The sequence below is a fragment of the Epinephelus moara genome, chromosome 10 (genome assembly GCF_006386435.1).
Source record: "Epinephelus moara isolate mb chromosome 10, YSFRI_EMoa_1.0, whole genome shotgun sequence".
Classification (NCBI taxonomy): domain Eukaryota; kingdom Metazoa; phylum Chordata; class Actinopteri; order Perciformes; family Serranidae; genus Epinephelus; species Epinephelus moara.
In genome coordinates, this window is record NC_065515.1 from 38,183,477 (window position 1) to 38,211,250 (window position 27,774).

Below are 27,774 nucleotides of genomic sequence, written 5' to 3' on the forward strand. Positions count from 1 at the left end.
GTATTTTTTTATCTTATTGTTTTAATTTTCACCGTGTAATGTGAGTGATATTTGTCTTTTATAGAGTCTTAGAAAAGACTCAGAGGGGCAAATGATAGCACCATGAATTGTGCATCACTTGCAACCCTGTATCAAGGTCAGATTCATAAAAAGATATCGCACTAATGATATTACAGATCAAATGACCATCATATTTTGCAGCTGAGTGCATTTTACTGTCCTTTTTTGTAAGCATGTGTTTGGGGAGTACTGAGCATATGACCGGAGAAATGAGATTTGGATTGTGTGAAACCTAATTGCCTAATTTAAATTTTGCCACAGGAGCACTGAGGCACTCTTTGCTTGGCAGTGCAGTTAGGGGTGCATTTCACCTTTTGTAGGTGCTTGAAGAATCAGGCAGTTTCCCCTTGTCCTATTTCTGCAGGTTGATGGCTGCAAGAGCTGCACAATCCTTTAGTGAACTGGCCCTAGAGAGCGCATACCTCTGCAAAGGCCTCACGAGTCACATTGATCTAGATCTTCATTAAAATGTACGCAGATACAGTAATGATAGACAATCACATAATCACACTGATTGGCTGATGGTTGCTGTGGTTTATGGAAAATAACAAATCCTTTGTTTGCTTTTACATGTCACTGTTCAAGACTAATGAATCAGAATGTAAAGTGCTATAAAGAAGGCCACATGGTGTTACTATCCACTAGAGTTGCAGCAATATACCGGTTTCAAAGAGGTACTACCATATTTCCTTTAACAAAATTGTTTCAATTATAGTAATAGAATGTTTGTTTATCCAGCATTAAGTTTTCCATTTTCATTCCTTTAAGGGTCATTCTGACTGATAATAATATAAATTCTGTGATACGTGATACTGTGAAACCACAATGTTTTCCGAGACGGTTATTGTACTGTAGAAATCTCATACCGTTGCAACCCTACTATCCACATCAAAAACAAATCAGTTTTTCTGTGGCCCATGGCCTAAGGTTTCCACCAAAGTTTACCAACAAATGTTTAGAAGTTAGTCTTCAATTTCCTGCTAACGAACTGAGGGAGAACCTAATCTCCTTGGTGGAGGTTATTACAATCTCTTACTTAAATCTCCTTATTCCAGTGCAGCAATAATCCCATTAATGCATTAATTTGTTACACAAATGATATGGTTTTGCAAAATATTTATTGTTTCAGTATATCTTATATCACTGTACATTGCCGAGCATAACATTCATCAAATGCCTTGAATTAGCATGTTCATGTCAAATAAATTCAACGCCATAGTAATTTAAAGACATAATCCGGGGTGTGCTTGTGATGGATTCTGTTGTATTGTGATATTCAAAAATTTGAAATAATTGCCTATATAGTCCAAATTTATTTTCATTTGTCCACATACTAGCATATAGCTCAGCAAAAATGTTCTTTGTTTTTGAGGTTAAGGAGCATTAAAACTGTGGTAAAGCCTGCATGTTATACCTATATATTATACCAATACAGACCCATGGAAACTACTCTTAATATATTAATACTCCCTGTATGTTCATCTTTGTGCATACAGAGTTGTTAATGACATTGTGGCCAACCCTGTGAAATATCTGCAAAATGATCACTTATGTCTTTACACTTACCGATCCATCTGTCACACGCAAGTGAATTATTTTGCATCAGTGCATATTTGCAGACAGTTGGTGTGTGTTTACCACGGTTCAAACCAGCGGGTTTGAGCAATTCATCTCTGGAGCACCAGCTCACCAGTTCACTCATACTGTCTAACATGTCAGCGTCTAGCTCTCTGGGAGGGGTGTGAGCACAGGGTGTGTGCAGGGTGGGGGACGATGCAGGCAGTTATTCAGGCCAGCGATCAGAACAGGCTGTACTGGATCCCAGAGGAAGATGGTGACAACAGAAAGTGTGAATATGGCCGTGGGTGTAGGGACTTGAGCGAGCGGTATGGTTGTGGTAGGTCTAGTCACTCAGGCAGAGGAGACAGACGGCGACACGCCCACAGATCACATGAGAAAGTTTGACAAAGACACGAGGGGGTTATCTAAGGACAAGGTGGACTTGCTCTTGTGTTGTAACATGAGTTGACCTATTCATTGTCAACTTCTCAACTTCTTGAAGCCCCACCTGTACTGTCAGCTACCACTTTCTGTTATTGTCTACACTGATGTCCCTCAGACTTTTTCTCTGTCTTGGTTTCCCATCTACGTTTAGGGGAAAGCCATGCAGGGCAGGCAGGAGTTGTTTTGATTCTCTGAGTTCTAAACTTAGCTCTCTGCCCTCCCACGGATTCATTCACAAAATAAGTTCAAAGCCTAAACCCTTATCCGCTCTCTGTTTACAGTAACAGAGGTGAGAAGGGGGAGTTTTTTTTTATTATTTCTTTTTGTATTCAGCAGTACTCTGTTCCATTCAGGAGACATATGACAAGACCTGCAAAAAAACATTCAGACTTTGATGTGACTTTTCTTCACCGTGAGTGGGTAATTAAAAGGAATGGAGAAATTTGACACATCAGAGGAAATGTAGATTGAGCTCACCTTGACTGTTGACTGTTTTTCAGTTGTAGACGCAGCTGGACTTAGAAAAACAAGTTAACAAGATCAGCAAGAAACGAACAGGAAGTCACACTGTCATCTTATGTCATTTGTAGGAGTTGTCCCATATTTCTTTTACTTTCTTATGTAAAACTTTAACCCCCTATTTATCATTTAGAAACACCAGATAAACATTTAATGAAGGGCTTTTAACCCACTATTACGTAGTCATAGGCAGAATTAAGTGTTTATTAATTTACAGTATTTGGCAACAGTTGTAACCTCTGCTATGAGGACATACTTAACATTATCACAGATGTATTTTACTTCATTGTCATTCATTATTTGTTCATACAGCAGCCTCTACACATGGTTGCCCATAGAAAAAGTAATAGTTGTTAACAAATACATTAGCCTAATGAACCCTTAAATTGTCTTACAGCTACATAATAGTTTGTTTTTTATAGTAATTGTTTATTTATTAAATGGGAAATTTCACAAAATGACTAATATATTGGTGCAATATTTCAGGTATAATTCTGATACCCAAGTGTAATCATTTTTATTGTCTTACCTGTAAAATGTAATAAGTAGTGAGCAATTCCAAATTAATGAGGTTAATATCTAACTTTCTGTGCATTTGAAATGTACAAAAACATCCATCCATCCATCTTCTAACCGCTTCATCCTCTTAAGGGGGCTGGGGCCTATCCCAGCTGACATTGGGCGAGAGGCAGGGTACACCCTGGACAGGCAGCTGACATTGGGCGAGAGGCAGGGTACACCCTGGACAGGTCGCCAGACTATTGCAGGGCTGACAAATAGAGACACACAACCATTCACGCTCCCATTCACACCTACAGACAATTTAGAGTTATCAATTAACCTAGTCCCCAATCTGCATGTCTTTGGACTGTGGGAGGAAGCCGGAGTGCCCGGAGAGAACTCACGCTGACATGGGGAGAACATGCAAACTCCGCACAGAAGGGCTCCCACGCCCGGGATCCTTCTTGCTGTGAGGCGAAAGTGCTAACCACCACACCACCGTGCCACCCCGTACAAAAACATGTTTTCAGTTAATGTGTAACATCTGATGTTCAAGGATAAGGGGGCTGGGGCCTATCCCAGCTGACATTGGACGAGAGGTAGGGTACACCCTGGACAGGTCGCCAGACTATCGCAGGGCTGACACATAGAGACAGACAACCATTCACACCCACATTCACACTGGCCAATTTAAAGTCAGCAATTAAATCCCCAACCTGCATGTCTTTGGATTGTGGGAGGAAGCCGGAGTACCCAGAGAAAACCCACACTGACACGGGGAGAACATGCAAACTCCGCACAGAAGGGATCGAGCCAGGAACTCTCTTGCTGTGAGGCGACAGTGCTAACCACCACATAAGCAAAGAAGGTCATCAACAAGAATGCTGTCTATTTATGTATAGTTATTCTTAACGTCTGTCCCCGGCTCTGATTCCTCGCCAAAGGAGATGAAACAATTTAAAGCATGGAGGCCAATAGAGTCTGTGTTTACATTTTTCTAGGAAAAGTTTTGCAGTAATACATCAGACAGTTTAAAGGAGGTTTTTTGATGCTATATTTGTGGTTATGGCTGATACTGTGGCAGGAAAAGAAAAGCATAAAAGAAAAGAATTGGAAAAAGTGACAGAGCAAAGGCGAAAACATGAGTCAACCATGGTTGGTCATTCAATAATGTAAAAGGATTCAAAACTAATTCTGTTTGGCCCTCTTCCTCCAAGACAGGTATATATTTTGAGCATTGTATTCACTGTATGATGTATATTGATATGATGTAGAAATACGAATAAAAATTTTACATTGGTGCCTAAGACAAAGATTACTTTGTTTCACCAGTTACATTACAGTTATGAATTGTACATACGCAGAAATCAATACATTAGCTCATCGCTATGTATCCTGCAAACAGCTGTGTTTAAAAAAAGTTATTTTGTATTAAAATAAGCTGTTTCTTTTTTTTTCTACTGACATCCAAAACAAATACAGTGCTTACCAGATCCTTTATGACACGAGGTGGTAGTGCCCATGGAAACACTACTGCTTTTGTTCTTAGGGGCCACCAAAATTAAGACAAAGTGAAAGTTCCTTTGCTTTCAAGGTTCACTTTGTACAATTTAGAGGGATGTAGTGGCAGCTAGCAAAGAAGATTGCACTTTGCAACCAGATGAAACTTCTTCCGGTTAGAATTCCTTCAGTGTTCATTGTTCAGGAGGTTTTTAATGGGAGCTGAATAGTCCAGGGAGGTCTCTTCCTCTCCAAAACAAACGGACCAGGTGTTAAAAACTTAACACTGTTTCTCTGAAGCTGTTTGGCATGTTGAAGACGAGCCACTGGCCCAGTCCTTTTAATGTGTGCTCACCCATTGTCTCTTTTTTCATGTCACAAATCAGTGTTTTTCTGATGCTGCTCTTTATGGAGGGGCTTCTAACTACAGTGGCCAAAGTGAAAACAAATGGCTTAGTGTTTGGTTTGTCTGTTGTGGGCGGCTGTAGACACGTGGTGTAACATGGCAATGTCCATAAACAAGGACCCGCTCCCTAAGTAGATATAAACGGCTCATTCTAAGGTAACAAAAACACTACAATTCTTTTTTTCAGGTGATGATACACTGAAGAAAATATATTTATATTTCATTTCTGCCAGTATCTCCCACTAAATGATGTTATGTTCCACAAAAGATCAGGACATTTTTTCAGATATCTGAAGGCATCACCATTGGTTAATTATCATGTTTATTGACAGAAATGTCTTTAATGTCTTAAAATTTAAAGGATAATGTTGGCAATATTCTCTATATAATTTTGTATTTATGTGGTTTATGTCGTAACAAATGTGGTAGCTATGAGTTTTTGAGAAAACACAAGCAATATGAAGATGTCACCTTAGGCCCTGAGAAGTTAAGATAGTCTTTACTATGTTCTTACACTTCTTGATTTAACAATAAATCTGGTAATTAACACCATAGTGAAATCATTAATCGAGAATGAAAATAATCATTAGTTGGAGCTCTGATATACTGTTTCCGAAGTCTGTGGTAGGGATCATATTAAATGTTGAAAAGGCATTAGTCAGTGGCTTTCAAAGAAAACCGTCTCAGTTGTTTTTCACAGGCAGCCTTATCAAGTGATGACATCTTCCCTGCTCTTCTTGTAAATTCTTTCATGGCAGTGACAAATATATTTGTGGGTTTTTGTGATTGTTTTCCATGGAAGTGGAAACAGACTTTAATCTGCAAACAGAAGCCAGGAAGGCTTTCTCTCCAGCGTAGCGCGGAAAGCGTGGCCAACCTCTTCCTCTTCTCTCTCCTCCCCTCGTGATGTCATCACATTTGTTTGTGATAACGAAGTCTTTGATTAACCAGCCTCATCCTGCATCTGAACCACACTTCCTGTTCAGACACAGAACACATAGTACTGACGTTACCCGAAGAGCTCACGCAGTTATGAACAGGGGTCGTCACTTTTTGCACTTAAGCCATTTATTGTTTTGTTTTTTTACAGAAATGTGCTCCTTCAAGGCAAACAAGCTCAAAACTTTCACTCCAAGTCTTTCTCAGATTTGATTTGTATGACACATACATTTAAAAAATACATCTTGTAATTAAAATATTCGATGCAAAACTAAGTTATAAAAGCTTATTTAAAATCCCTGAGAGTTTCTCACACAAACACAGCGGGGCACAAGACTTCATTCATAATTTACAAAATGGAGGTGATAGTGTCTGGCAACAAAATATTATTTAGAAAAAGAGTTAAATGAGAAAATCCATACAATTCACGGATGTACTGCAACTATAAAGATACTGGCAAAAGATGATTAGCTTAGCTTAGCTTAGCATGAAGACTGCAAACCGCTTGCCTGGCTAATTCCAGAGGTCAAAAATCTACCTCCCAGCACCTGTCCATCATAAGACAGAGCCAGGCTAGCTGTTTCCCCTGTTTCCAATCTTTGTGCTAAGCTAAGCTAACCGCCTCCTGGCTCCAGCTTCATGTTCACTGTCATGAGATTGATATCGACTGTCTCACCTAGCTCTCAGCAAGAAAGTGAAAAGGCGTATTTCCCAAAATGTCTAACTATCCCCTTAAGGAACTAAAATTCACCACACAGTTTTTACAGTACAATCACCTAAGCTGTCAGTTTTCTTTGCATAGTCAATATGAAATATATTCATGGTGCCATAAAAATACAGTAAGGAAAAAATCTTTACACTGAAACTTTTGTCCCTGCCACACACATTGACAAACACAAACAGAACCCTTCAGGGCAAACAGTTACAATCACCAAATGTCCATCAGCTATGTATAACACTGCCCACGTTTGCCCTCTTGTCTCACAGATTCCTTGGTCTCCTGTGTCAGAGGTCACTGCTGCATCTTGAAGTTTTCAACAGTCACTTGAACCTATTAAGATCACTCCTGCAGGCTGCTGCTGTGGTGATGTGTGATGGTCCTCTGGTAGTCCTCGGAGGTGTTTATGTGGTCCATGACTCCCAGGTGCTCGTAGCTGCGGTAGCAGTGGCCGCCCCTCTGCTGGGCGTAGTACAGGAGCTGGGTGGCAAACAGCGGCTCCACCTGAAACACAGGAACATCATATGGGTCAGTGAAAGGCTCTAAACTTGCACCATTTTCTACTGCAGATAGTTTCTATGAGCTCACATTAGTATCAAAATATCCAGACCAATATTTGAAACCCTGAAAAGAAAGTTTTGAAAGGTTATGGTTTGAGAAGTGAAAAATAGGATTTGAAAGTGTAAAAATAACACAAAGTCTAAAAGAGCTGCTTTCTTTTCATAATTTAAGAAGTGTTTCATAACTTTGAACTTTCTAGAGCTTTCAATCTAAATCTCGGTCCTGGAGATAGTGGAACCCATTATTGTAGGCACATGAACCAACTCTAACCATTAAGGTGGATGGTTGAAAATTCTGGGGTGAAACTAGTAAGTGGACTTTAAGTAAAGATTTTTTGTCTAAATACAGATTCCAATATAAGAATATAAGAATTTCCAGTCGACCTGGCTGCGGTCAGGCAAATCATAACCATTTATCTAATATGGGCGTGTTTTAGACGATGTCGATGACTTACAACTTGCGGAGCCTTGTGCTTTTCGCAAAATACGAGCTAACATCATTTTTGGCTTACGCCGGTGAACCCATGCAAACATATACCTAACTTAGTAAAGAGGACATGGTTTAGGCATTCTTGAAAACAAACAAGACGCCAACAGCTGATGTGAAACTTTCTGTTGAAGTACAATTTTCAAATTCTGATGGCAAAAACAGCAACGCTCGTTTACAGACATATTGTTGCACATCATCAGAGCTCATTTTTGCACTCTGTAGTCTGTTTACATGATACTTTTCAAAGCACATTTTAAAAGTTCAAAATGAAAAAAAATGAACTAATGTGAATGCTTGAGGAAGTGCTATGAGGAAATATGAGGCCTGGGCTAATTAAACAGTACTTTAATATAATTACAGCAGCTAGTATTATAGTGTCAACATTCACCTGGACTGTAAGTGTCCGCCTTTGTCTCTGCGGGTCCAGACACTCGTCTCCAAAACTCAGCAGGACCTGGAAACGAGGCAGCGGCCGACCATGGAGGCCATAACTCTGAATCTCTGATAGTCAGGAAAGAGATGAGAACAAACCATCATCAGCTTTGATATCTAAAATACAAGTGAACGGGTAGATTCAAATGAATTCAGCAGAATTTCTCTTGAAGTGGTATGACCTTTGGGGCGATTCGAATGGAAAGTCCTGGTCACACCATGTATGCAAATACAATTAGCTGTCAATTTTTTCTTTTCTTTTACACAGCTGGGGCTGGCTTAGCAAGTGGGCGGGGATGATGTGGCTGTGAATAAGTCATGTGACTGTCGCCTCATCATGAAATACTAATTTAAAGAATTTGTCTACCACAGTGGTTGACACACAGTAATACTAACTTTTGGGGGGATTTATTTCTCTTAAGTTTTGTTTTTAGATGGCTTTCATCTAAAGGGGCTTACAGTAAATGAGCTGTAGTTTTTATCAGACAAACTTCACTTTTAAAGAATTCGAATCTGCACTGCTGACTTACCGTAACTTTAGCATTTGCCCTAGTTTGTGCTACTTACATAGGCTAATGTATTGCCATTATTGATATACTTTATTGATCCCCCAGGGGGAAAATTCAAGATTAGATTTCAGTCACAGAGCTAAGCATCCAACTTTCCAAAAAATGAACTTTGAAAAACTCATATAGGTGTTTAACAACACTTCCTGTTTGTCTGAAGGTATTTCCAGAATCCTCAAAGATTCTTCCAACTGTTTGGATGAAAAAATGTTCTGCTGCACTGAAGAACAACAAACTAACCTGTTTCTTAAGTTGCAACTCTTTTTCCTAACAAAACCAGCTGGCAGAAAGGACATATGTCCTCCCTCAAATTGTACAATTTCTTGACATTTTCATATTAGTTGATGACTAAAAAATGGAGTTGTACAACAGTTGTACACAATTTTGAAGAAAACTAATTGACAGGCCTATATGATAATACATTGTTTTTCGTTGTCTACATGTACATGAGTGTGTTTGTAAACAGCTTTTTCTGTGTTTTGGCCTTTTATCTACACACAAACTCTGTTTTACATAACTGACAACAGTTTTTTTGTAAAATACATTTTTTGGCTTTAGACGTCAGGGTGTGCGCCATTTTCGCCTTTGTGAGGCGTCACAAATGAGGCGACATTTCATGCAATCTCAGATGTTACCAAAGTAGTGCTAGCTCTAAGCTTACAGGAATTCTTTACATGTTTACACATACATGTACACTTACTCTTCCACTATATTGAGGAAGAGGCGTCAGAAGGCACTATGGAGGTCACTGCTCCAGGTAGCCTTCCAGGAATAGCTTTTTTTTCATGCTTCTGATTGGTCAGTGTTGTTCTTCTTCATTGTGTGGCTTTATAGTTATCATGACATCGCCGCCTGTTGGTTTGGCATGCTCTTGACAATGCTTCATTTGTGTTTTCCATTTTTATAGGCGGAGATTAGCTTGTGTGGACAGGAATTTCTTTAAAAAGGAAGGAGGGAAAAACCCTGTTTTCAAAACTATCCGCATTAGTGTGGACTCGGCCCTGATGCTAAACTTTTGCTGGTTCCAGCATATAAAATTTAAATATTTGTCATTTAATATCATTGTAAATCAGATATCTTGTCCAGATTAAATGATTATGAAATGAGTTTGAGCCCTCTCCTGCTTTCTCACCTGTCAGGAAGTCCTGCGTATGGAGGAGTTTACAGGGGACCTCTCTCTCCAGTTTATTGGGCTTGTCTCCATACTGGGACAGTCCTCCCTGCCAGTACACTCTGCCCTGACACAACCTCCGAGCGTAGAGTCCGTCAGGACCCATCCACAGTAACACTCCCCTCTCCAGGGTGGATGTTGGGCTCGGGGGACACTCCTCTGCCCTCCTCTGGGCTGAGAGACCATCCACAGGCAGGGGGACCACCTCGGGACCTCCGGGCGGCAGGTAGTGCTTCTCCTCTGGGGAGCAGGGAGTAATGTGGCACCCCTCTGGACTGGAGGTTGTCACCTCCCTCACCAGAGTGTCCCCGAAATATACAGACACATGCAGGCGGAAGTCTGATTGAAGGAAAAGAGGACATTGGTTGAGGTAAAAAATAACCACAACAACAAAAAAAAACAACAGACCTTCACTGGTTCAAGCTCCTTTATTTCTAGGACTTGCTCCAACCCCGCTAAAGTCTAAAGTGATTTTATGTAATGATCCTAGTTTCTGCTGTAACGTGGTTTACTCCCAGCTCAGTGATCACACATGGGCATTCACAGTCTAGCTTTGAACTTGTTAAATTTGCCAGCTGTTAGGGCTTCAGTTATTTTTGGTAGGTGGTAATACTGTAAGTTGTAAATGAAGATGTAGGTCGCAAAGTTGGAAACTTTTTCCATGTGAAAAATTATTATATTGGCCTGTATGACACCGAAGTATAAGGTTATCTTAAGTTCTCTGGTCAATAGCAGCAAACAGTTAAACAGTAACATTAAACAAAGTAGACTGTGTGTGAATGCTTGTGTGGGCGTGGCATCAGGTGGGTGGAGCTATAGTATTCGGACTCTCTGCTTGATCTGTGTTACAAGATTTGTGTCAGACTTCAAACTATGACGTGTTAAAGAGGACCTATTATGCTCATTTTCAGGTTCTTGCTGGTATTCTGGGTTTCTACTGGAACATGTTTACATGCTTTAATGTTAAAAAAAACATTTTGTTTTCCTTATACTATCTGTACTGGAACACTTGTATTTACTCTCTTTCTGAAATGCTCCGTTTTAGCACCTGTCTCTTTAAGACCCCCTCCTAAAAAAAAAGCACAGTCTGCTCAGATTGGTCAGCATTACTGGGTCTTCCATGGTGGCACTTTGTAATGTAAAAAATAAAAATAGCTAATTAGAGTTTCTAGACCAAATCTTCACAACCAGATCTTCAGCAACCAAGGTTACATGTTTCCCTGATGTTAGCATGTAGCTACATGTAGCAAGTACTAGCAGTAGTAGCAGTGTATGTAATATAAAGACTTGCAGTAGCGTGCTTGAAGTAGATGACCATATAAAGACATCCATCGCAATTTGACTCGTCTCGTGACTTGTCTCGAAAGTAGAAAAAAAAAAATTGAAAACCGAGTACAGTCAGTCAGAACAGTCTGAGGCGTGAGGTTTTTGCCCACATAGATTACATTTACATACGTTTACCTCGTTATTTGAAACTTTGGCACTGTTTGATAGTAGATCCCCTTCAAAGTTAAACTGCAGTGCCTTCATCAGTCCAGTGTTTTAAATTGCCAGAAAGCATAAAATATGTCATCTCTGTAAATTTCAATGACGTTAGACCAGCCACGTCTGAAGTATCATCAAAATATTTTGACCTTAACCTAGTTTAATATGGGGCCTCCATCAGGCTTATGGTATTGTCTTAATGCCTTTTCGCTTAACTTTATTAAAGCTGCATTCATTCATTTCTGGCCACTAGGGGGCAGACAGACAGACAGACAGACAGATACACAGCCACCACATATCCCTGGCTGTGATATTGGGCAGGCAGTGTGCAGTAACACCAGCCCATGGCATTGATGGGAATGGTTATACTGAATCATACAGTACATGTAAGAACTGAAAATATTCCTGATTGTTTTTTTTTGTTTTTTTTTAGTTAATTCTAGCACCCTCATTAAGCCAATCAATGTATTTTTAAACACTGGGAAAACATTGCAGTTGCATTAACCTAATATCAAAGCAGTGTTGTCCAAGCCTTTTTACAGATGTCTAAATGGATGAAGTCTAGAATCAGACTACATAGTTTAAAAGTTAAACCTAAAGAGATGTCTGCATTTTAACTATATCTCTGTATATGACCATAAACAAGGCCCATTCTTGAACACATATTACATATTATGATATTTCCAGGTATTTCCTAAATAGGATCTGAAGCCACACTGAAATCACATCTAATGCTCAGTTGAGGACGTCACCGGGTCTAACAGTACCCCCCTCCTTCTCATTTCATAGCGTGCAGAGGGAAAAAAGGGAAACGAAAGTGTCTACCTGAGAGCGCCTCCGCTGATCTGATGCTGGCGTCCAGTGTGAAAGGCGAGGGCTGGCTGTCAGCAGGACCATACGAGTAAATGGAGGCTCTGAGCTGGTATCCTGCACACATAGACGGACAGACGAGAGCTCAACACAAGCACAGAGAGGCACTGCCTCGGATGCTGATGCTTACATTGAATATTAAATACTGTACCATTCTCCATGGATGGGCCCTGCCATGGCAGGCTGCGAGGGGGACAGGGACACTGAGTGAAGGGCAGCTCGGGCAGGGAGGCCTGGTCCTGACAGTAATCTCTCCAATTACAATCTAGTGTGGGCATGTACTGTGGCATCTACACACACACACACACACACACACACACACACACACAACATGCAAAATTAACATAATCTGACTGTATTGTACTGAACAGCTGTATACTACAGCTCACAAATTGAACTTGTAAATATAATCATATAACTATTTTTTAATGATTTTTTGAAAACGTTAATTAACAAGACTCTTGTGATCGAGGAGTTTTCATGCTGTCACGTAAAATCCTCTTTTCAAAAGCATTAAGGGAGCCCCACAGCAGGATTAAATGATAGTAATTGATAGTCTTTGTTAGTAACTTAAATTCTGCAGTTACACACAATGTTCTTTACTCAGAGCTGAATGTGATATCTTTTTTAGAGTCTCTGATAAATTTTGAATATTTTTAGACAAAAAAAGAAAATAACTAAAAATAATAATTAAATTAACTAAAGGAACGTATTAATTATCCTGCAGTATAATATGTCTGACAGTGTGCAGTACAGCTCTGTACCACATTTGGGAGCTAAAATTTACAAAAGCGTTGTTTTAGAGTTAAACGTATGATTAAAAATTTAAATAAAATTTTTTGGTGACTAGCCACAAAATTAATTCTGAACTCCTGGTTAGCCCTGGCATAAACATACATAACATACTGAAGCCACAAATTAAAAACACCTGTTACTGACAGTGTTTAAATTATTTGCACAACCTCAAATTGAAAAAAAAAATAAAAATAGACAAATAAGACACTTTCATGTCCTGTGTGATGCTGTTCTTATAATTTCAGCATTGCCAACAACACTTGCATCAGTTAGACTTTGGGATGCAACTCATGAACCTGTGACCTGTCATCTGGTGCATCTGAGGTCATTCATGCATGCACAGTAAGCTTTCTTATCCACTGTGTCTGTTGCACGTCACACCTCCCTCTCTCTCTCTCTCTCTCTCTCTCTCTCTCTCTCTCTGTGAAACAAACTCATTTCCATGTGTATGAAAATCACCTGGGTCTGCAGGGCAGGATAGGGGGAGTGCACCTGATAGCTCATTGGACTCAGAGGGCTGTCCTCCTGTCGAGGTCCTATACGGGGGACAGAAAATAAAAAACTCTAAACACATGTAGAATAAGTCATCTGTTGACATCATGCAGCATGACCTTCAGTGGTGGTTTGCCTTCTCAACTCTTCAAAAGTTTATCACTGCACTGAGGAGTCACTGACCTTTATCAATCACTGAAGAGAATTTCCAGCTCTTATCTTAACAGCACATTAAATCATACATGTCAAAAAAGTTCACCAATCTTTATGCTGCATGTCATTTGACACGTGCTGAGCTAAATCAGCAGTTTAAAAGCTGTATTGTTTGATGTGTGTTTTAGGTGGGACTGACTTTTCTTGGCACCCTCGGGGATGATGCGGTACACTTTGTACGGGTCTGAGATGTCCAGCTGGCTTCTCTCCACAAGCTCCTCAAAGTCATTGCTCTTGTTGAGGGCGCAGCGGAGGCGAGTCTTCCAGGTCGGTGGGTCTGGTTTGTCAATCCCCTCCCGAAACTTGCCTTTAAACAGCGCCCAGGCCTGCAGACAGGTCACCGGTAGAACTTTTCATTAAAAAGACCCTCTGAAGTTTAACGTGACAGGATGAGACTCCTGCATGTATTTCAGAGCCAGTGAATCCCCTCTCAAGAAAAGGAAACTTTACTTATGCAGAGAGCTACAACTATAAGTCAATTAATTGAGTAATGAATTAACATAAAATTAATCAGCAGTATTTATGTCTCAAAAGTGAGGATCTCTTGTTTTTCATGATCTCATATGACAGTAAACTGAATATCTCAGGGTTTAGACATAACAAGCATTTTAAAGAAGACGTATTTTTGTCTGGAAACTTGTGTTGAACATCTTTAACTATTTTCTGACATTTAATAAACCAAATAACAAACTTGCAAACTATAAATGATAAAAAGAAACGTTGTAAGACATTTCATACAGAAATACACTGCAAAATGCTTTCTGTAAAAAAAATTAAAATAAAATAAAATATTAAATGCGAAATAGCCTACAGCATAAGACCTTAAAAACTTAAAAAAAAATAAAATAATAATAATTATATAAATTTTACTTAGGCATCATAATTATAAAGTCTATTATTTCTCTTAATTTTCCCTTGTATTAGCCTATTTAAAGTCTTTGTGAGGCTTTAAAAGCATTTGAAATTATGCTTTTTGTCAGTTTGCATACCTGTTTCCCTACTTTTATTGTGAAAGTCACTTTTATTGTCTGGATGATCGGTGGAGGAGGATGCGGGTCTCTTACCTTGAAAAGCGCGGCATCCTCATCGCGGTTGTAGTCCTGTTTCCCGGCGTGTTTCCACGGTATCCTGAAGATGCTCTTCTCGTCGTTCTCCCACACCAGACCGGGATATTTGCCGCAGTCCACCTGCTCAATGAGCCACTGGCGCAGCTTTCCGTTCCCGCTGCTCCCGGAGCCTCCGTAATCCACCTCAGGGTTCATCTCTGTCCAAACACACGCACGCAGCAACTCCACAGTCAGCTCCTGTAATGCAGTGCAACCTGCTGATATGTGTTTTGAAAGTAGTGCAAGTTTAGCAGAGAAAGGATGAGTGTATCCACGTTCAGTAAGACTCACTAAAGGTTAAACCCCCGGTCTCCCACGCAGACTAACTTAGCCTTGATGTGCGCTTTAGTAGCGTATATCGGACTGCTCTTACCTGTGAGACTCGAAACCCGTCAAGTTTTGAAATCAATCAGTCTCAGAGAGTCCTCATCATTACGGCGGGCGCGCTTAAATCCTCCAGCCTATAGCGAGCAGCAGGGAGGGCGGAGACACAGAGCCGGGGATGCTGAGGAGGACGCACCTGCTGCTGCTGCCGCTCTCTCTCTCTCTCTCTCTCTCTCTCTCTCTCTCTCTCTCTCTCTCTCTCTCTCTCTGTACTGCGAAGCTTATCAGAGCTCACACAGAGCTGATCTCCAGTAAGAGACCGGGGGAAACCCTGCGAGCGTCAGTCACAAGTGAAGCACACCCGCAGACATGGAAAATCATGGGACGGAGACGAAAACAATTCTTTGAAATGATAAAGCTTTACGAAAAGTAACAATAAAGAGGTCCTGCTGCTGCAGAAGTGATGAGCTTGTTGCCAGTGGAAGATTATATAGAAGTGTGATGACACCGCAGACAATTAAACAACAACAGATAAGATTATTATAAAGTGTGTGTCACACAGTGCCTGTCACACAGAAACAAATCCTGTAAAACACGTTGTTGTATTAGCACAATCTTTACAGTCCATCGAGTTGTTTCAGCACAGAGAGGAGTTTTTGAAAGTTCCATATAAAGTTTAAATCAATTTTTAAAAAACTCACTTTAATGCTCTAAATCAGTAACTCAATTTAGGCAGTGGATGAGGACTTTTCTTCTAACCTAATACAGAGATGGGACAAAGTTATTGTTCTGCAAGTCACAAGGAAGTCTCAAGTATTTGCATTCAAGTCCCAAGTCCTAAATTTAGAGTTTTGAGTCCTAAACAAGTCATAATGCACTCAACTAAATGTAATGCCATTTTAACAAGAGTAGTGATATATTACATTTTCAAACATGCTTTTTAAGATTTCTACTTATTCATGAAATGTATAGAAATTGGAAATTAGTTGATTCATTGATTTTTTTATTTTTTTTTTAAAATTTAAAACATACTTTTTAATATTTGGGCTCAGGTGAAGTTATTTCCAAGTCAAAAGGCTGAAGTGTAAGTGAAGTTACAGGCCATTGGTGTTAAAGTCCAAGTCTAGTTGCAAGTCTTGTTTGTTTTTGTCAAGTTGAGTCTCAAGTCATCAAATTTGTGACTTGAGTCAAGTCATGTGACTCGAGTCCACACCTCTGGCCCTACATAAAAGTATTAGTCCTGCATTCAAAAGCTTACTTAGGTAAAAGTCAAAAAAGGAAATTGTATTCAAAGTGTCAGTTGTTAAAAAGAGGCTCCTGTCAGTGTTGTAATAAATTAATTATGATACATTATTAGATCACCCTTACTGATGCACTAACCCTATATGAAACTGAAATTGTAATAGTGTAGCTGGTTGAGGTGGAGCTTATTTTAACTATTTTATACACTGCTTGGTGTGAATATGAGTGTGAATGGTTGTCTGTATGGTTATGTGTCAGCCCTGTGATAGTCCGGCAACCTGTCCAGGGTGTGCCCCACCTCTCACCTAGTGTCAGCTGGGAAAGGCTCCAGCCCCCCCGCGACCCCTAACAGGATAAGTGGTTTTGGAAAATGAATGAATATACACTGCTGGGATTTTGAATCTATAATAATACATCATATTGTATAAAATCAGTATGTTTTTAGTATAAAATCCTAATCTGTAAAGTAATTAGTAACTATAGCTAAATAAATAGCTAAATAGATACAGAAATATTCACTTAACAAATGAAATCTTATGGTAAGGATATTTAATTAAATAAAATGCAAATGTGCAAATCATAGTCTGGAGCAGATATGTAGGTGTCAATCATTAACTCCACAAGCTGCTGACATTAAAATGAATACAGGCATTTACTGTTAATCCTTCTTCTCATGGTATGATTGAGAGTCTTGTTTAGGCTACACACACTTTTTTACAATACAGACAAAAAGAAACATTACAGAATAAAACTACGACGCGTAAATAAATAAACAAATACTGCCTCTGATACTGTTTTACTGGAAGATACAGTATTCTTTAGCTTTCAAACTGGCTATAGAAAGTAATACTCATATTTCAAGTAGAAGACACAGCATAACGTAACTAACAGGGGGAGTGAACGCTGCTAAATGTGCATTCACACTTTGGACTGTATGTACATATTTCCTTGGTGTCATGCTTGACTGCCCTTGCATGTTGTTTTGACAGTTAGAGGCAAGGACATGACATGATGAGGGGGACAGAGATAATGACATAAAAATCCCCCCCACACACGGCTCCTTAGCCATTCTGCGAACATGAGATTCAACATGTCATATTGATACAGAGAGAGTTCCTGCTGCAGCTTTTCTCTGCAGGATTGATGATGAAGGCAAACAGCTGGTCTTGTCTTAGTCGGTTTCATTGTCCAAGTAGAAGCAAAGCAGTCCCTCAGCTGCATGACTTGACAGAAGACTTTTTTTCAGGTGCCACTTGTGCTCCGTGCAGGAGTGATGCTGGTTGTTATATTGTTGCTGCTGTTGCTGTTGGATTTCTGTGTTAAAAGGGTTTCCATCTCTTCATCATCGTTGAGTGAGCTCTTCCCATATCGGTCCTTCCACCAGGCCCGATACTAGAGGGGGAGAACAGAGTGTAAAAGTGAGTCAGATGGATAAATGACAGCTATGACAGAATCAAAGAGATTGAGAGAATTTCACAGAGAGGGAAAATAAAGACGCAACGGTCGGTAGTTAAAGTTGGAGTTTAGTTCCAGTTGTGATATGGGGTCAAATTAAGTGCTCATGAGAACATCAGGCAGCATCTGAAATCCTGTCCAAAGTCACAATTCGATGTCTGAAATTCAGGGGGCTGCGAGTGACAATTTTTGTAACTTTCTGAAACCAACAAACATATAAGCTTGCTCACTTTACACAGTAGGTTTGGGTATTGTCCACATTTGAATCTGTATCTGTACAGAAACCTGTAATTTTGTACCAAGTACCCAACAGTACTTTTTTCAGTACTTTACGTTATCTGTAAAAACAAAAATATAAGCAAGGCTGATGAGGTCTCTCTCTCTCTCTCTCTCTCTCTCTGTCTCTTCATACTCCACTGGTCAATGAGCGATTCTGAACCTCTGCTCCTTTGCTCCTTACTAATACATAGAGCTAATGGTACATGTCCACAGGATCCATCATTTCCACATTTCCCCTTTCATTGTCTATGTAAGCAGTAAGCAATGCATTCTGGTGGTGCAGCGCTGTGTTTCAAGAGATGGGGCATCTGCTTCTCATTTGCACCCTGTCCTGTGTGACTTGCCACCTCTGGAAACTCCAGAAAAACTTTTAAACAAACCCTTTTTGATCTAAAATGAAGACAGATTCAGCAACCGCATGGCTTATCTCTCGGCTCAAATGTTTTCAGAAACACATATCTGTGAACTGTTTTCATATCATAAGAGAACGTTTCTTAACGAGTCGACACGTTGATCCGGTTTGAAATCTGGGAGCAGAATGCCCATGGGTCCAGTGACACACCCATCAAACAATGCTGGGAAGTGGCACAACCCCTCAAGTCAAAAAATGCCCCAGTGAACATGCACTGTTAGATTCTGTTTGTCTGTCTGCTTGCTTGTGTGTGAATGTGTCTCTGCTTGTCTCCCTCGCTCTCAATATGCGGAATAAGACCTAATTTAAAAAAAAAACAAAAAAAAAAACAGCCGTGAAAATAGGCATTTTTGCCCCAATTGTTTCAGTATCTGGCCTTCTCATCCAGATGGGCTCTCAGGGACAAACTTTAGCACCGACTGATTTAAGGTGAACTAGTACTCAGTAGTACCGACGTAATTTGGTCAGTACCCTTATAAGTGCCAAGTTCGGTCCCCCACCCTATTACACAGTGACTGGCCAGTTTTCTTGTGTGTAAACAAGTACGACACCATGAGTAGCTTTGAGTAGATCACTGTGTGAAAGTGCACGCCCTTTTTTGAATGGCCATCACGTCTTGTGTCTCTCTATGACAGCCAGCTTTTCACTCCACCTTTAAGTTATTCACTGTTAGTCAAAAATTTGTGTCTAGCATACCCTGGCTTTTGGTTAAATAGGTGCCAATTTTCATTCAAAATTACGCGTTTATCACTCACTGAGGGCAGTAGACAAGCCTTCAAGAACAATTTGATACCCCCTGAAAACCTTGTTTCTGGTGACCTCCGGTGGTTTAGCTTCTCACCTTGCCGCAGTGATACAGAAGTGTACCCAAGGGTGTGTCAGTACACAGTGACATCACTGTTGGGTTTGGCTACAGGTGCAACACGGCACAATTCTGACCGTAACCTACTAGGTGGGATAAGACCTGTGTAGCAATGCACCTGTCAGAAGTGAAACACGCTGAAGCGCCCTTTGATCCAAAAGGTGACAGTCCATATACCATACACTGTAACAGCAACAGCCATGGTTTGACTCCATATCCCTCTCTCCCCCTGCTTCCTATTTACCTATTCACTGTCAAATAATTGTCAAATAAAAAGGCAAAAGTGCCAAAAACAAAATCATCTTTAAAAAAAAACAGAAATGGAACAGGCTTGAAACTTTCATCCTGAGAAGGCAGTGAAACACTGCTTTTAAATAGGTGGGGTTTCTTTAAAAGGAACACTTTATCCTTCAGTGAACAAAGAATCACAAAAGTGACACCAAAATCTTGATATCAAAACATTTGTTTGCAAACTCTCACACAATTCCTGCAGTGTAATCCAAGTCTTATTTATCCAGTCGGATGCTCAGTACTTCCCAAATATACATGCATTTTCACTTAAACCTTACTATTTAAAACACTTCCCTCTAAAGAGCACAGGCACAATACTCGTCCACACCTGACACTGTTTATGTGGATTTATATAGTATGGTTTTAGTGAAAATGCATGTTTGGTGAGTACTGAGCAAACGACTGGATAAATGAGACATGGATTATACTGCATGCCTTGTGTGAGAGTTCATAAACTGATGTTTATTACCAGCTGCAACAGCATCACACTGGCTGGTATTGTTTTCACCTCATGATTATGTGTGTGTGTGACACAACCATACAAGATGCAGTCACGAAACTACAGGTGTGTAATTGAGATCACAATGTAGGCTGAGTTGGAAGATGGGTGTGGTCCAAGCAAGGGGCCCTAAAGTATGGAAGGGGCCATTGGCCCCCCCACTTTACACAGCTGGCTGACATTTGCTTTAAATTGCAGATTGCTGTGTCATGGCTGGAGTGATTCTGTTGCAAGATGGGCTCTAGTTAGATATTTAGATATAGTTTTGTTGTAGTTAAACTCTGGCCCATACAACTTAATTCATCAGCTTCTTAATTTACTGTGGAGTCACTAAGAAAAGCAAAGTTTTATTCCTGAATTCAGCGTAACACAGTGTGAGTAATTGATGCACAAATGATCATTTGGTGAGTGAAGTATTCCATTAAGTAGCTTCTCTTTCTTTGAGCAATATCTGTTTACAGTGCACCTGAACAAACCGTTGGCCACTTCACATTGTTTTAATAAAGAAGACAATCAATAATACCGTCCAACACAGTACTGACTTTTGTATGATGCATATCTGCATCATTTCCTGTTGATCCCTTGTGCATGCATACAGAGTTTCAATCCCACATTGGATTGGCTGAAGACTAATATGTACAGACGTAATTCAATAAATACATTCGATGGCTACTGCTGCAAAGATAAGAATAATTACGTTTAATTTTAGTAATCATAACTTTCATTGAGGTTAGTGTGGTGTCACTCACTTCTGCCAGTTCTGTGTTTTCAAACTCCTCCAGCTGCCGGAGAAAGCCCAGGTTGGGCCCTGCGCACGGCCGAACCACCCTCACTGCCGCCAGGGACTCCACCCATCCTCGACCCGTCACCGTCATAATGTAAGCCACCACCAGAGTCACACTGCGGGACACTCCTGCAACACTGAGAGCACACAGCTTCACAGCATGATGCCACTTATCATCACATATTCTCCTCTTTAGTGTACAAAGAAGTGAAACCCCTTTTTACCTAAAGCTGTGGTTAAATGCTTGATGTTGTCCTGTTTGATATGAGGAAATATGAAAGGTGATGAAATCTACAATGAAAGCATTAACCAAAATTGTGTCCTTTTTGGTGACAGTGATGTGGTTGAAAATGAAAGTGGGGTTAATTAAAATAAGGAGACCTCCTGTCAGTAATCACCGTTAGGCAAAACCTCATCATCATGAACAAAAATCAACCAAAGAATATTTGTGCTTCTTCCTCTCAACATCCTCATATGCAAATAACACCAGTTTCATACCATTTACTCTGATGTACAGTTTCGTAAAAATTTATGGAGATGCAGTAAATAAATGCCGTTTTTAAAAAAACATCGAAACGTTATATTCTTTTCAAAAATTAGACTGAAAATCCCCTTATGTCCTGTTTCATCAGTCAAACTGAAGAATTGTTTTCCCATGCTATTTTAAGAATAAGTACATTGAAACATAAATTAGGATTACAATATTTTTGCAATTCATTTTCACTCACCAGTGCACAAGGCAGCCCTCTCCTTTCAGTCGGGACTCGTGGATAAACATGATGCTGTCCCTGAAGTACTGAACCCTGAGAGAATGAACACATTAAACACCATAAATAAATAAAATAGAATAATAAAAAAACAAATAAATAAATAAAATAAACACCACACTTGAAATGTCTGTATATTATTATAACAGAAAAACCTCTATGAATTATTTAATGGATTTATTAATCAATTGATGCCACAGGATTCAATTAATAAAGTACTGATTAGGCATTTTGCTGTTTGTATTCCATCAAATATTGACTCCAAGGACCTGCCCTCCAAACAAAATATATTGTAAGTTATATGATTTTTTGATCGTTGTAAACTTTTGTAGCTCAATAGAGTAAATTCAGTCACTATAGGATTGCATATGTTATATGTATACAATACTTTCTCAAATAAAAATGTTTATAAGACATGAAAGGGTTAATTTCATACTAACATTTTGTGTTGTTAAACTGTGAAAATTAAGATTAGGCTTATTTTCTTTAAGTTGAGTTATTATTTTTTTGCAGTTACCATTGCCAAAGACCAGGAGACGGTCAATGCATCACATTGAATAATAAGGAACTATCAAACATAGAGTGGACCTCACTTACTGCGTATACATAAGTACTCACAGGTTTTGCTTAGAGTGGTCAGCAGCAGATATACAAAGGTACGTCATGTCCTACAGAGCAAAGGAGGGAGTAATTTAGTCTCGAGCATCACAGCAGAGTGTACTTTCTGCACATAAATCTGTTGAATTCATGAATTTACAACATTTAACAAAGTGTACCGAGGCTTTTTATTCTGTCAGGTCACCTGTTTAAACACTGGGTCTAACACACTTCCCGTTTCTCAGTGTATGGGACGGCCCCTGAAACTTTGCCCCTCTGACCCTGCCCTAATGGTAGGTCACGACATAACGATATTCGCCTGTGTGTGTATGTGTGTGTTAATGTGTGTGTTTTTGTACAGTGCACCTGGCAGCTGACGGTACACGCAGTGGACAGAAACTACCTTGTCCCGTTATGACTGCACGGCTGCAAAAACCCCTGAGCCCTCTGGGACACACTGAGCTCTGGAAGTGCTCCAGACAGGTTAACACACACAGGCAGCAACCACAGAGTCATGCACACACACACACACACACACACACACTGACATGCACATATTAACAGAGCATGCAACTCGTTGAAATTGTAATTTTTGACAGAAAAGGACGGGTTATGCAAACAAATACTGAGAAGTCCTCTTATATCTTTGCACCATCGCTCTTAAAAGTCAACATGACCATGACTCAGTGTTTGTAAAATCAAACCCTGGCAGAGAGGAAGCACGAATACACTCCCAAACAATTTGCATACAAATAGATGTTATAAGTGCAGAAATTAATGTTCTTTACTTGCAAAAAGACATTTTGAGGCTCAGATTTTGTCCCATAAACCTGTCCTCGTGCGTTTGTTTGTGGTATGTTAATTAGAGCCACACACGGAACGGTAAAGGTCACATCGGACCTCAGAGACTTGGTGGTTGCAAATTCTACCTTCCTCTCGCAGGAACCATCATGCTGTCTTCCAAGAAATCAATCACTCAGCAGTTTGACTGTTAGGTATGCAAATACACCATCCCATCTGGCCATTTGGGCCACACTGGTAAAACAGACCTGAGTCATCATTATGCCACAGTGCTCAAAAAGCTGTGTCATTCATATAAATGTGAAAACCATCCAACGATCAAGATCAAACATTTGCACTGCAGCTGGGATTAAAGAGGTGCTGAACGAAGGGCAGCACAGTTCAGCGAGTCAGACATTATTTCATCCCAAAACCTTATAAAAAGTTTTGGTGGTTGACCAGTTTGGGTAGTGATACTGTAATACAAGTTGCTGTTTCTCTTCAGAGTTCTATGAAACATACTAGCATGGATGGAGAAAGTGTACAGAAATCTCTGAGCACTTTTCATGCTCGCTTTCAACAACAAAAGATGAAAGTTGTGAAAGCGGACACTGAAGATCAGGATTTTCAAAAAGGGGTCAGTGCGGACGCAGAAAGAATAAATTTCACTCGACATATAATAACAATGAAATTCAAACTCAAAGGGATCATTCATTATTATTTCAAGGGAGAACTTCTCAGCTAAATTAAACTTTGCTTCTCCAAGAACAGATAATGACAAACTATTTTTACATCTGTTACAAAATGGAAATGAATGAGAGCAAATTTTACTTTTAACCTACCAGGTTCTCACAGTGTCATCCCTGCTCTCCTGCTCACACTCACTGTCTCACGTACACATGAGAAAAACATCTTTCTCTCCCTTTCATACACAAATCACCACGTCTAAATGCAGCCATGAAAAGCCAGAAACCTTTTTTTTAATGCAGTTCCACTTTCAAGACTTTATGGACTTCAAGCTGCTGAGCTAAAAGCAAATTGTGTGAAAAAATTCTCTCTGTTTGACGGCTTGCATCTGCATCACAGCTGCATCAGACTGAGAACAGCACACACATTTTCAGATATTCACCTGGATCCCACACATTATGGTGTTAATCAGAAAAACTGCTTATTTAATGAAACCTGGTGAATTCCAGCTCTTGTGACTGATATAAGAAAAAAGGACTTTCCGTGCAAAATTGAAAATAAGAACATGTGACTTTCACACCAATTGAAGTGGTCTATTTCTGTAGTCCATTCTGACTTTGGTGTACAGGATATTACCTTTATTCTTCTCATTTTTCTTTCAAAACACAACTACAGTGGCCTCGTATAATTAACAGATTGTTGAAGATGATATATTGGAGGATAACAAGGGTGTAATAAAGATTAGAGCTGAAATGATTAGTTGATTAATTAGTCAATCTTGAAAAATGATCAATTGTTTAAGTCAGTTTTCATTATAAAATGCTGAAGATTTGCTGATTCCAGCTTTTAAAACATGTTTAGTCACCTCAGATTTTGGGAAACTGTGATGGACTTTTTTCACTATTTTTTGACATTTTTCTGACTAAAAATTAATCAGTTAATTGGGAAATAAATGAAGGTTTAATTGGTATTGAAAGTATTTGTTAGTTGCTGCCCTAATGAAGATATAACGTCAGAAAAAGACAGTGTGGCACATCGGTTCTGCTGTCAACATTTAAAACTTTCAGAACAAGCAGAGGGGGCATCAAGGGGGGGAAGTAAACCCTTGGGAGTTCAGGGGAGGTTATGTTCTTTATGGTAGTAACAGTGTTGGGGTCGCAGGGTCACACAGGCCGATATAAGACACAAAGAACTCGGCTCACCTCCAGGATGGGTGCAGCTGTGTCATGGATGGACAGGATGTGGGTGATGTTGTGCTCTGCCAGCAGCTCCCTGTCTCGTGCATCTGTGGATTGCAAAGAAAATCAGTCATCTCAAATATTCCTTCCATCCAATCAAAAATCACCCCATGTTAGCTCCAACCTAAGTTAAGCATTTTCTACCCAACAACAACCCCCCTCCTCTACTGTCTCCCAAGCAAATGTGACCTTAAAAGTTTTGCTCTTGTTTTGAACTGAAAGAAAAACCGGAAAACCAGTGTTTCTAAAACAGTCCAACAGCTTGTCCCAAAAGCAAGAAACAGTAATTGTTCTAATCAAATTTTGTTCTTTAAAAGGAAGCCAAATGTTTTCTACCTTGGACAGATGTGTCTTCTGCACTTTTTTCTCATGCTTTGCAAGTTTGCAGGATGTCACCTATACAAGACCAAGATGAGTCTGCAATGAACCCCCCTGCCAGCCAAATCAATTTAAATAACACCCAACTTCACACATCATGAGAGTCTGTATAAAACTGTGAGACAAAAACAAAAAGCAGTATAAATATGGAAACAGATGAATAAATTTGATATGAGTACCTCATAAAAACCCTTAAGATACTTGCAGAGGAAACACAATCTGATTATGTAACTGTACTTGAAGGTCATAAAATAAGATGAGTCCTTGAGTGTGTTGATCATGAAATAAATATTTTTATGGGATGTCATGGTGCTGACAGCGTATGACATCACAGCTGGTAACAGACAGCTCTCACTGTTGTGCACAGACCTGTGACTCTGCCTTACAAAGACAAAACACAGTCACTAGGCCTACCTAATAGGTCAAAATTGAGTTTTTTGACCATAAAATATGATTTTGCCATAGAAATGTAGTATTTCTATGAAAACATCATGTACAATTAGCAGTTACTACAAACAGCTAATGCAAGAGAGCTGCAACAAGCTAAAGCTAGCCAGTGAAAATAACCTAAAGCTAAAACTAAAATTACTTTTTGATATTTCCTTAGCTGTTATCTGTAAATATCCATTTTAATAAACTGGCACTGTGGTAATTCAGTTTCATTCCATAGTAAAAAATGTGGCAGTAGCAAAATCAAACCATTTTGTGAGAGTAAAAACCCAGCTAACGCTAAACTCATGCTAAAGCTCATGCTAAAGCTCATGTAACCAGCTTAGCAGAATATCTACCATCTTAACTTTTAACGCATTTGGATTTTGGTGTGGTTATGGATTTTTTAAATCACACATGAAATAGTGAATTACTTTAATATCTTCTATTTGTTTATTTTCTTAAACAAAGTAGGCCCATGGGCTACTTCAAATGTAGGCCTACAAGGAACACATTTTCTAGACATTTAGTTTTTTTTTTCTACATATTACCTAGGTTCTATGATAGTGATTTTTATTCTTTCTTTTTTTTAATCATTTTAAGCATTATTCAATTTGCTGGCCAGTCTGAAACCTTGAAGTCTTTTTTCTTGACTTCACTGCTTCTGTAGTAACTATTCTGCCTTTGTCAGGCAGGTCAGAGGTCCTCTTACACTATTAATGTCTTACAGAGCTTTACTTTACCTCATACTTGCTGTTGTTCAAAGACAAACCGTTTGAGATGCTGAAAAATATACCAAGCAAAATGGATAAAACCTGATAAGATCAAAGGCCTGGACGGCATGAAAGGTGTCAGATTTCCTATTCAAACATGGTTCCCCTGAACATGTCATGTTTACAAAAAGTGATCCATATTTTGAACACACTTCCTGTGTAGTCACCATTACATGTTTGCGCAGATTTTTTTTTATCTTTTATTTTTTTATAGCAACCTAACGATTGCATTTGCTGCTTTATGGAAAGATGTGGATAACAGTTTACACAAGGGACACCCCCACACTTCGGGGCATCCCCTCCCACACCAACCCTCACAGCTCACACACTCAGCAGCCCTCAAAAATAATTTGTTTCCTCCAGCTGCTGACAGAGAGTTACACACCAACCCCCGTACACCCACGTTTTTTTTTTTTTTTTGTTTTTTTTTACATCAAAATACACTACTTCAGTCATTCTGTTCTACACTGTGACCTCTCCACTCTATAGAAACTGAGCTCAGTGTAGCATCTCACCACATGCCCCTCTGTATGAGGAACTGAAACACCCTCTACTACATTATCCTGAAGATAAATCAATTCTTTACTCAAATGACAACAGGCAAGGCATCTTACCTTTTATATTTCCAAGATACAGATCAGGCAGGACCTAAAGACAGTTAGAAATGAGTCCAAAGAAAGAAGACGAGGCTGTGAAAGCACAACAATGTGACGAAGGTTAGAATATTTTTGAATCCTTTTCGTCTAGATTTGATACTGTACCTTGCTAATTCCATTACCCATATCGGCCAAAAGTCTAAAGGAAAGCACACCAAGTTTAAGATACGATTTTCACTTTTTTCACCAGGGTTGTAAAGTTGTCTATCATCTAGTGCTCCTGCCCTAAAAGTGTTTAGCACCACCGGTCAAGCCCTCTCACTAGCTGTTACCGCGTCCCATCATTTTCAAACCTCCCCTGACGACTAATTTGTGTTACCCAGGATATCATAAAGCCTTCGACACCTCCGTAGCTCATGCTCTGAGTGCTGGAGTGAGCTGCTTGGGATGACGTAATGTGACCTTAGCAGTGTTGCTTGGATATTTATATTTAGATCAGGAGTGGGGTCATGGGACTGTGGACAGGCACATACCAGCCAGACAAAGATAGTTGA

At 39.6% G+C, this 27,774-nt stretch overlaps 2 protein-coding genes across 7 annotated transcripts; both read right to left on the bottom strand.

Annotated features, from left to right (window-relative positions):
• Nucleotides 1-6,040: 6,040 nt before the first annotated feature.
• On the bottom strand, nucleotides 6,041-15,275 carry LOC126397227 (interferon regulatory factor 4-like). Of its 4 annotated transcripts, none has more exons than XM_050055833.1 (9): nucleotides 15,201-15,275; nucleotides 14,786-15,045; nucleotides 13,861-14,047; nucleotides 13,476-13,552; nucleotides 12,373-12,511; nucleotides 12,177-12,278; nucleotides 9,828-10,205; nucleotides 8,086-8,198; nucleotides 6,041-7,151 (listed from the first exon to the last, which is right to left on the bottom strand). In XM_050055833.1, exons 2-9 carry the CDS (start codon nucleotides 14,981-14,983, stop codon nucleotides 6,990-6,992), a joined length of 1,356 nt encoding a protein of 451 aa, XP_049911790.1. In that variant the 5' UTR covers nucleotides 14,984-15,045; nucleotides 15,201-15,275; the 3' UTR covers nucleotides 6,041-6,989. The 4 variants fall into 4 exon arrangements, with proteins under 4 accessions (XP_049911790.1, XP_049911793.1, XP_049911791.1 ...); XM_050055836.1 differs by having other exon boundaries at nucleotides 14,786-14,985; nucleotides 15,201-15,259; XM_050055834.1 differs by having other exon boundaries at nucleotides 14,786-15,042; nucleotides 15,201-15,253.
• A 1,650-nt stretch (nucleotides 15,276-16,925) lies between these two features.
• On the bottom strand, nucleotides 16,926-27,648 carry LOC126396754 (dual specificity protein phosphatase 22-B-like). Of its 3 annotated transcripts, XM_050055035.1 has the most exons (7): nucleotides 27,386-27,648; nucleotides 27,239-27,272; nucleotides 25,009-25,091; nucleotides 22,361-22,410; nucleotides 21,704-21,778; nucleotides 20,941-21,112; nucleotides 16,926-17,785 (listed from the first exon to the last, which is right to left on the bottom strand). In XM_050055035.1, exons 1-7 carry the CDS (start codon nucleotides 27,404-27,406, stop codon nucleotides 17,636-17,638), a joined length of 585 nt encoding a protein of 194 aa, XP_049910992.1. In that variant the 5' UTR covers nucleotides 27,407-27,648; the 3' UTR covers nucleotides 16,926-17,635. The 3 variants fall into 3 exon arrangements, with proteins under 3 accessions (XP_049910992.1, XP_049910993.1, XP_049910994.1); XM_050055036.1 differs by lacking the exon at nucleotides 22,361-22,410 and having other exon boundaries at nucleotides 27,239-27,313; nucleotides 27,403-27,648; XM_050055037.1 differs by lacking the exon at nucleotides 22,361-22,410 and having other exon boundaries at nucleotides 27,386-27,407.
• Between the last annotated feature and the right edge of the window lie 126 nt (nucleotides 27,649-27,774).

Coding starts and splice junctions, on each gene's coding strand:
- LOC126396754 (XM_050055035.1), bottom strand. CDS start 27,406: ATGGGTAATGGAATTAGCAAG. Junction 27,273..27,385: donor TGGGTAATGGAATTAGCAAG/GTACAGTATCAA, acceptor AACTGTCTTTAG/GTCCTGCCTGATCTGTATCT. Junction 17,786..20,940: donor AAAACACAGAACTGGCAGAA/GTGAGTGACACC, acceptor CTCCCCCTCTAG/TATCGGGCCTGGTGGAAGGA.
- LOC126397227 (XM_050055833.1), bottom strand. CDS start 14,983: ATGAACCCTGAGGTGGATTACGGAGGCTCCGGGAGCAGCGGGAACGGA. Junction 12,279..12,372: donor GGGCCCATCCATGGAGAATG/GTACAGTATTTA, acceptor CTATGTGTGCAG/GATACCAGCTCAGAGCCTCC. Junction 7,152..8,085: donor GGCGGACACTTACAGTCCAG/GTGAATGTTGAC, acceptor CCTGTGTTTCAG/GTGGAGCCGCTGTTTGCCAC.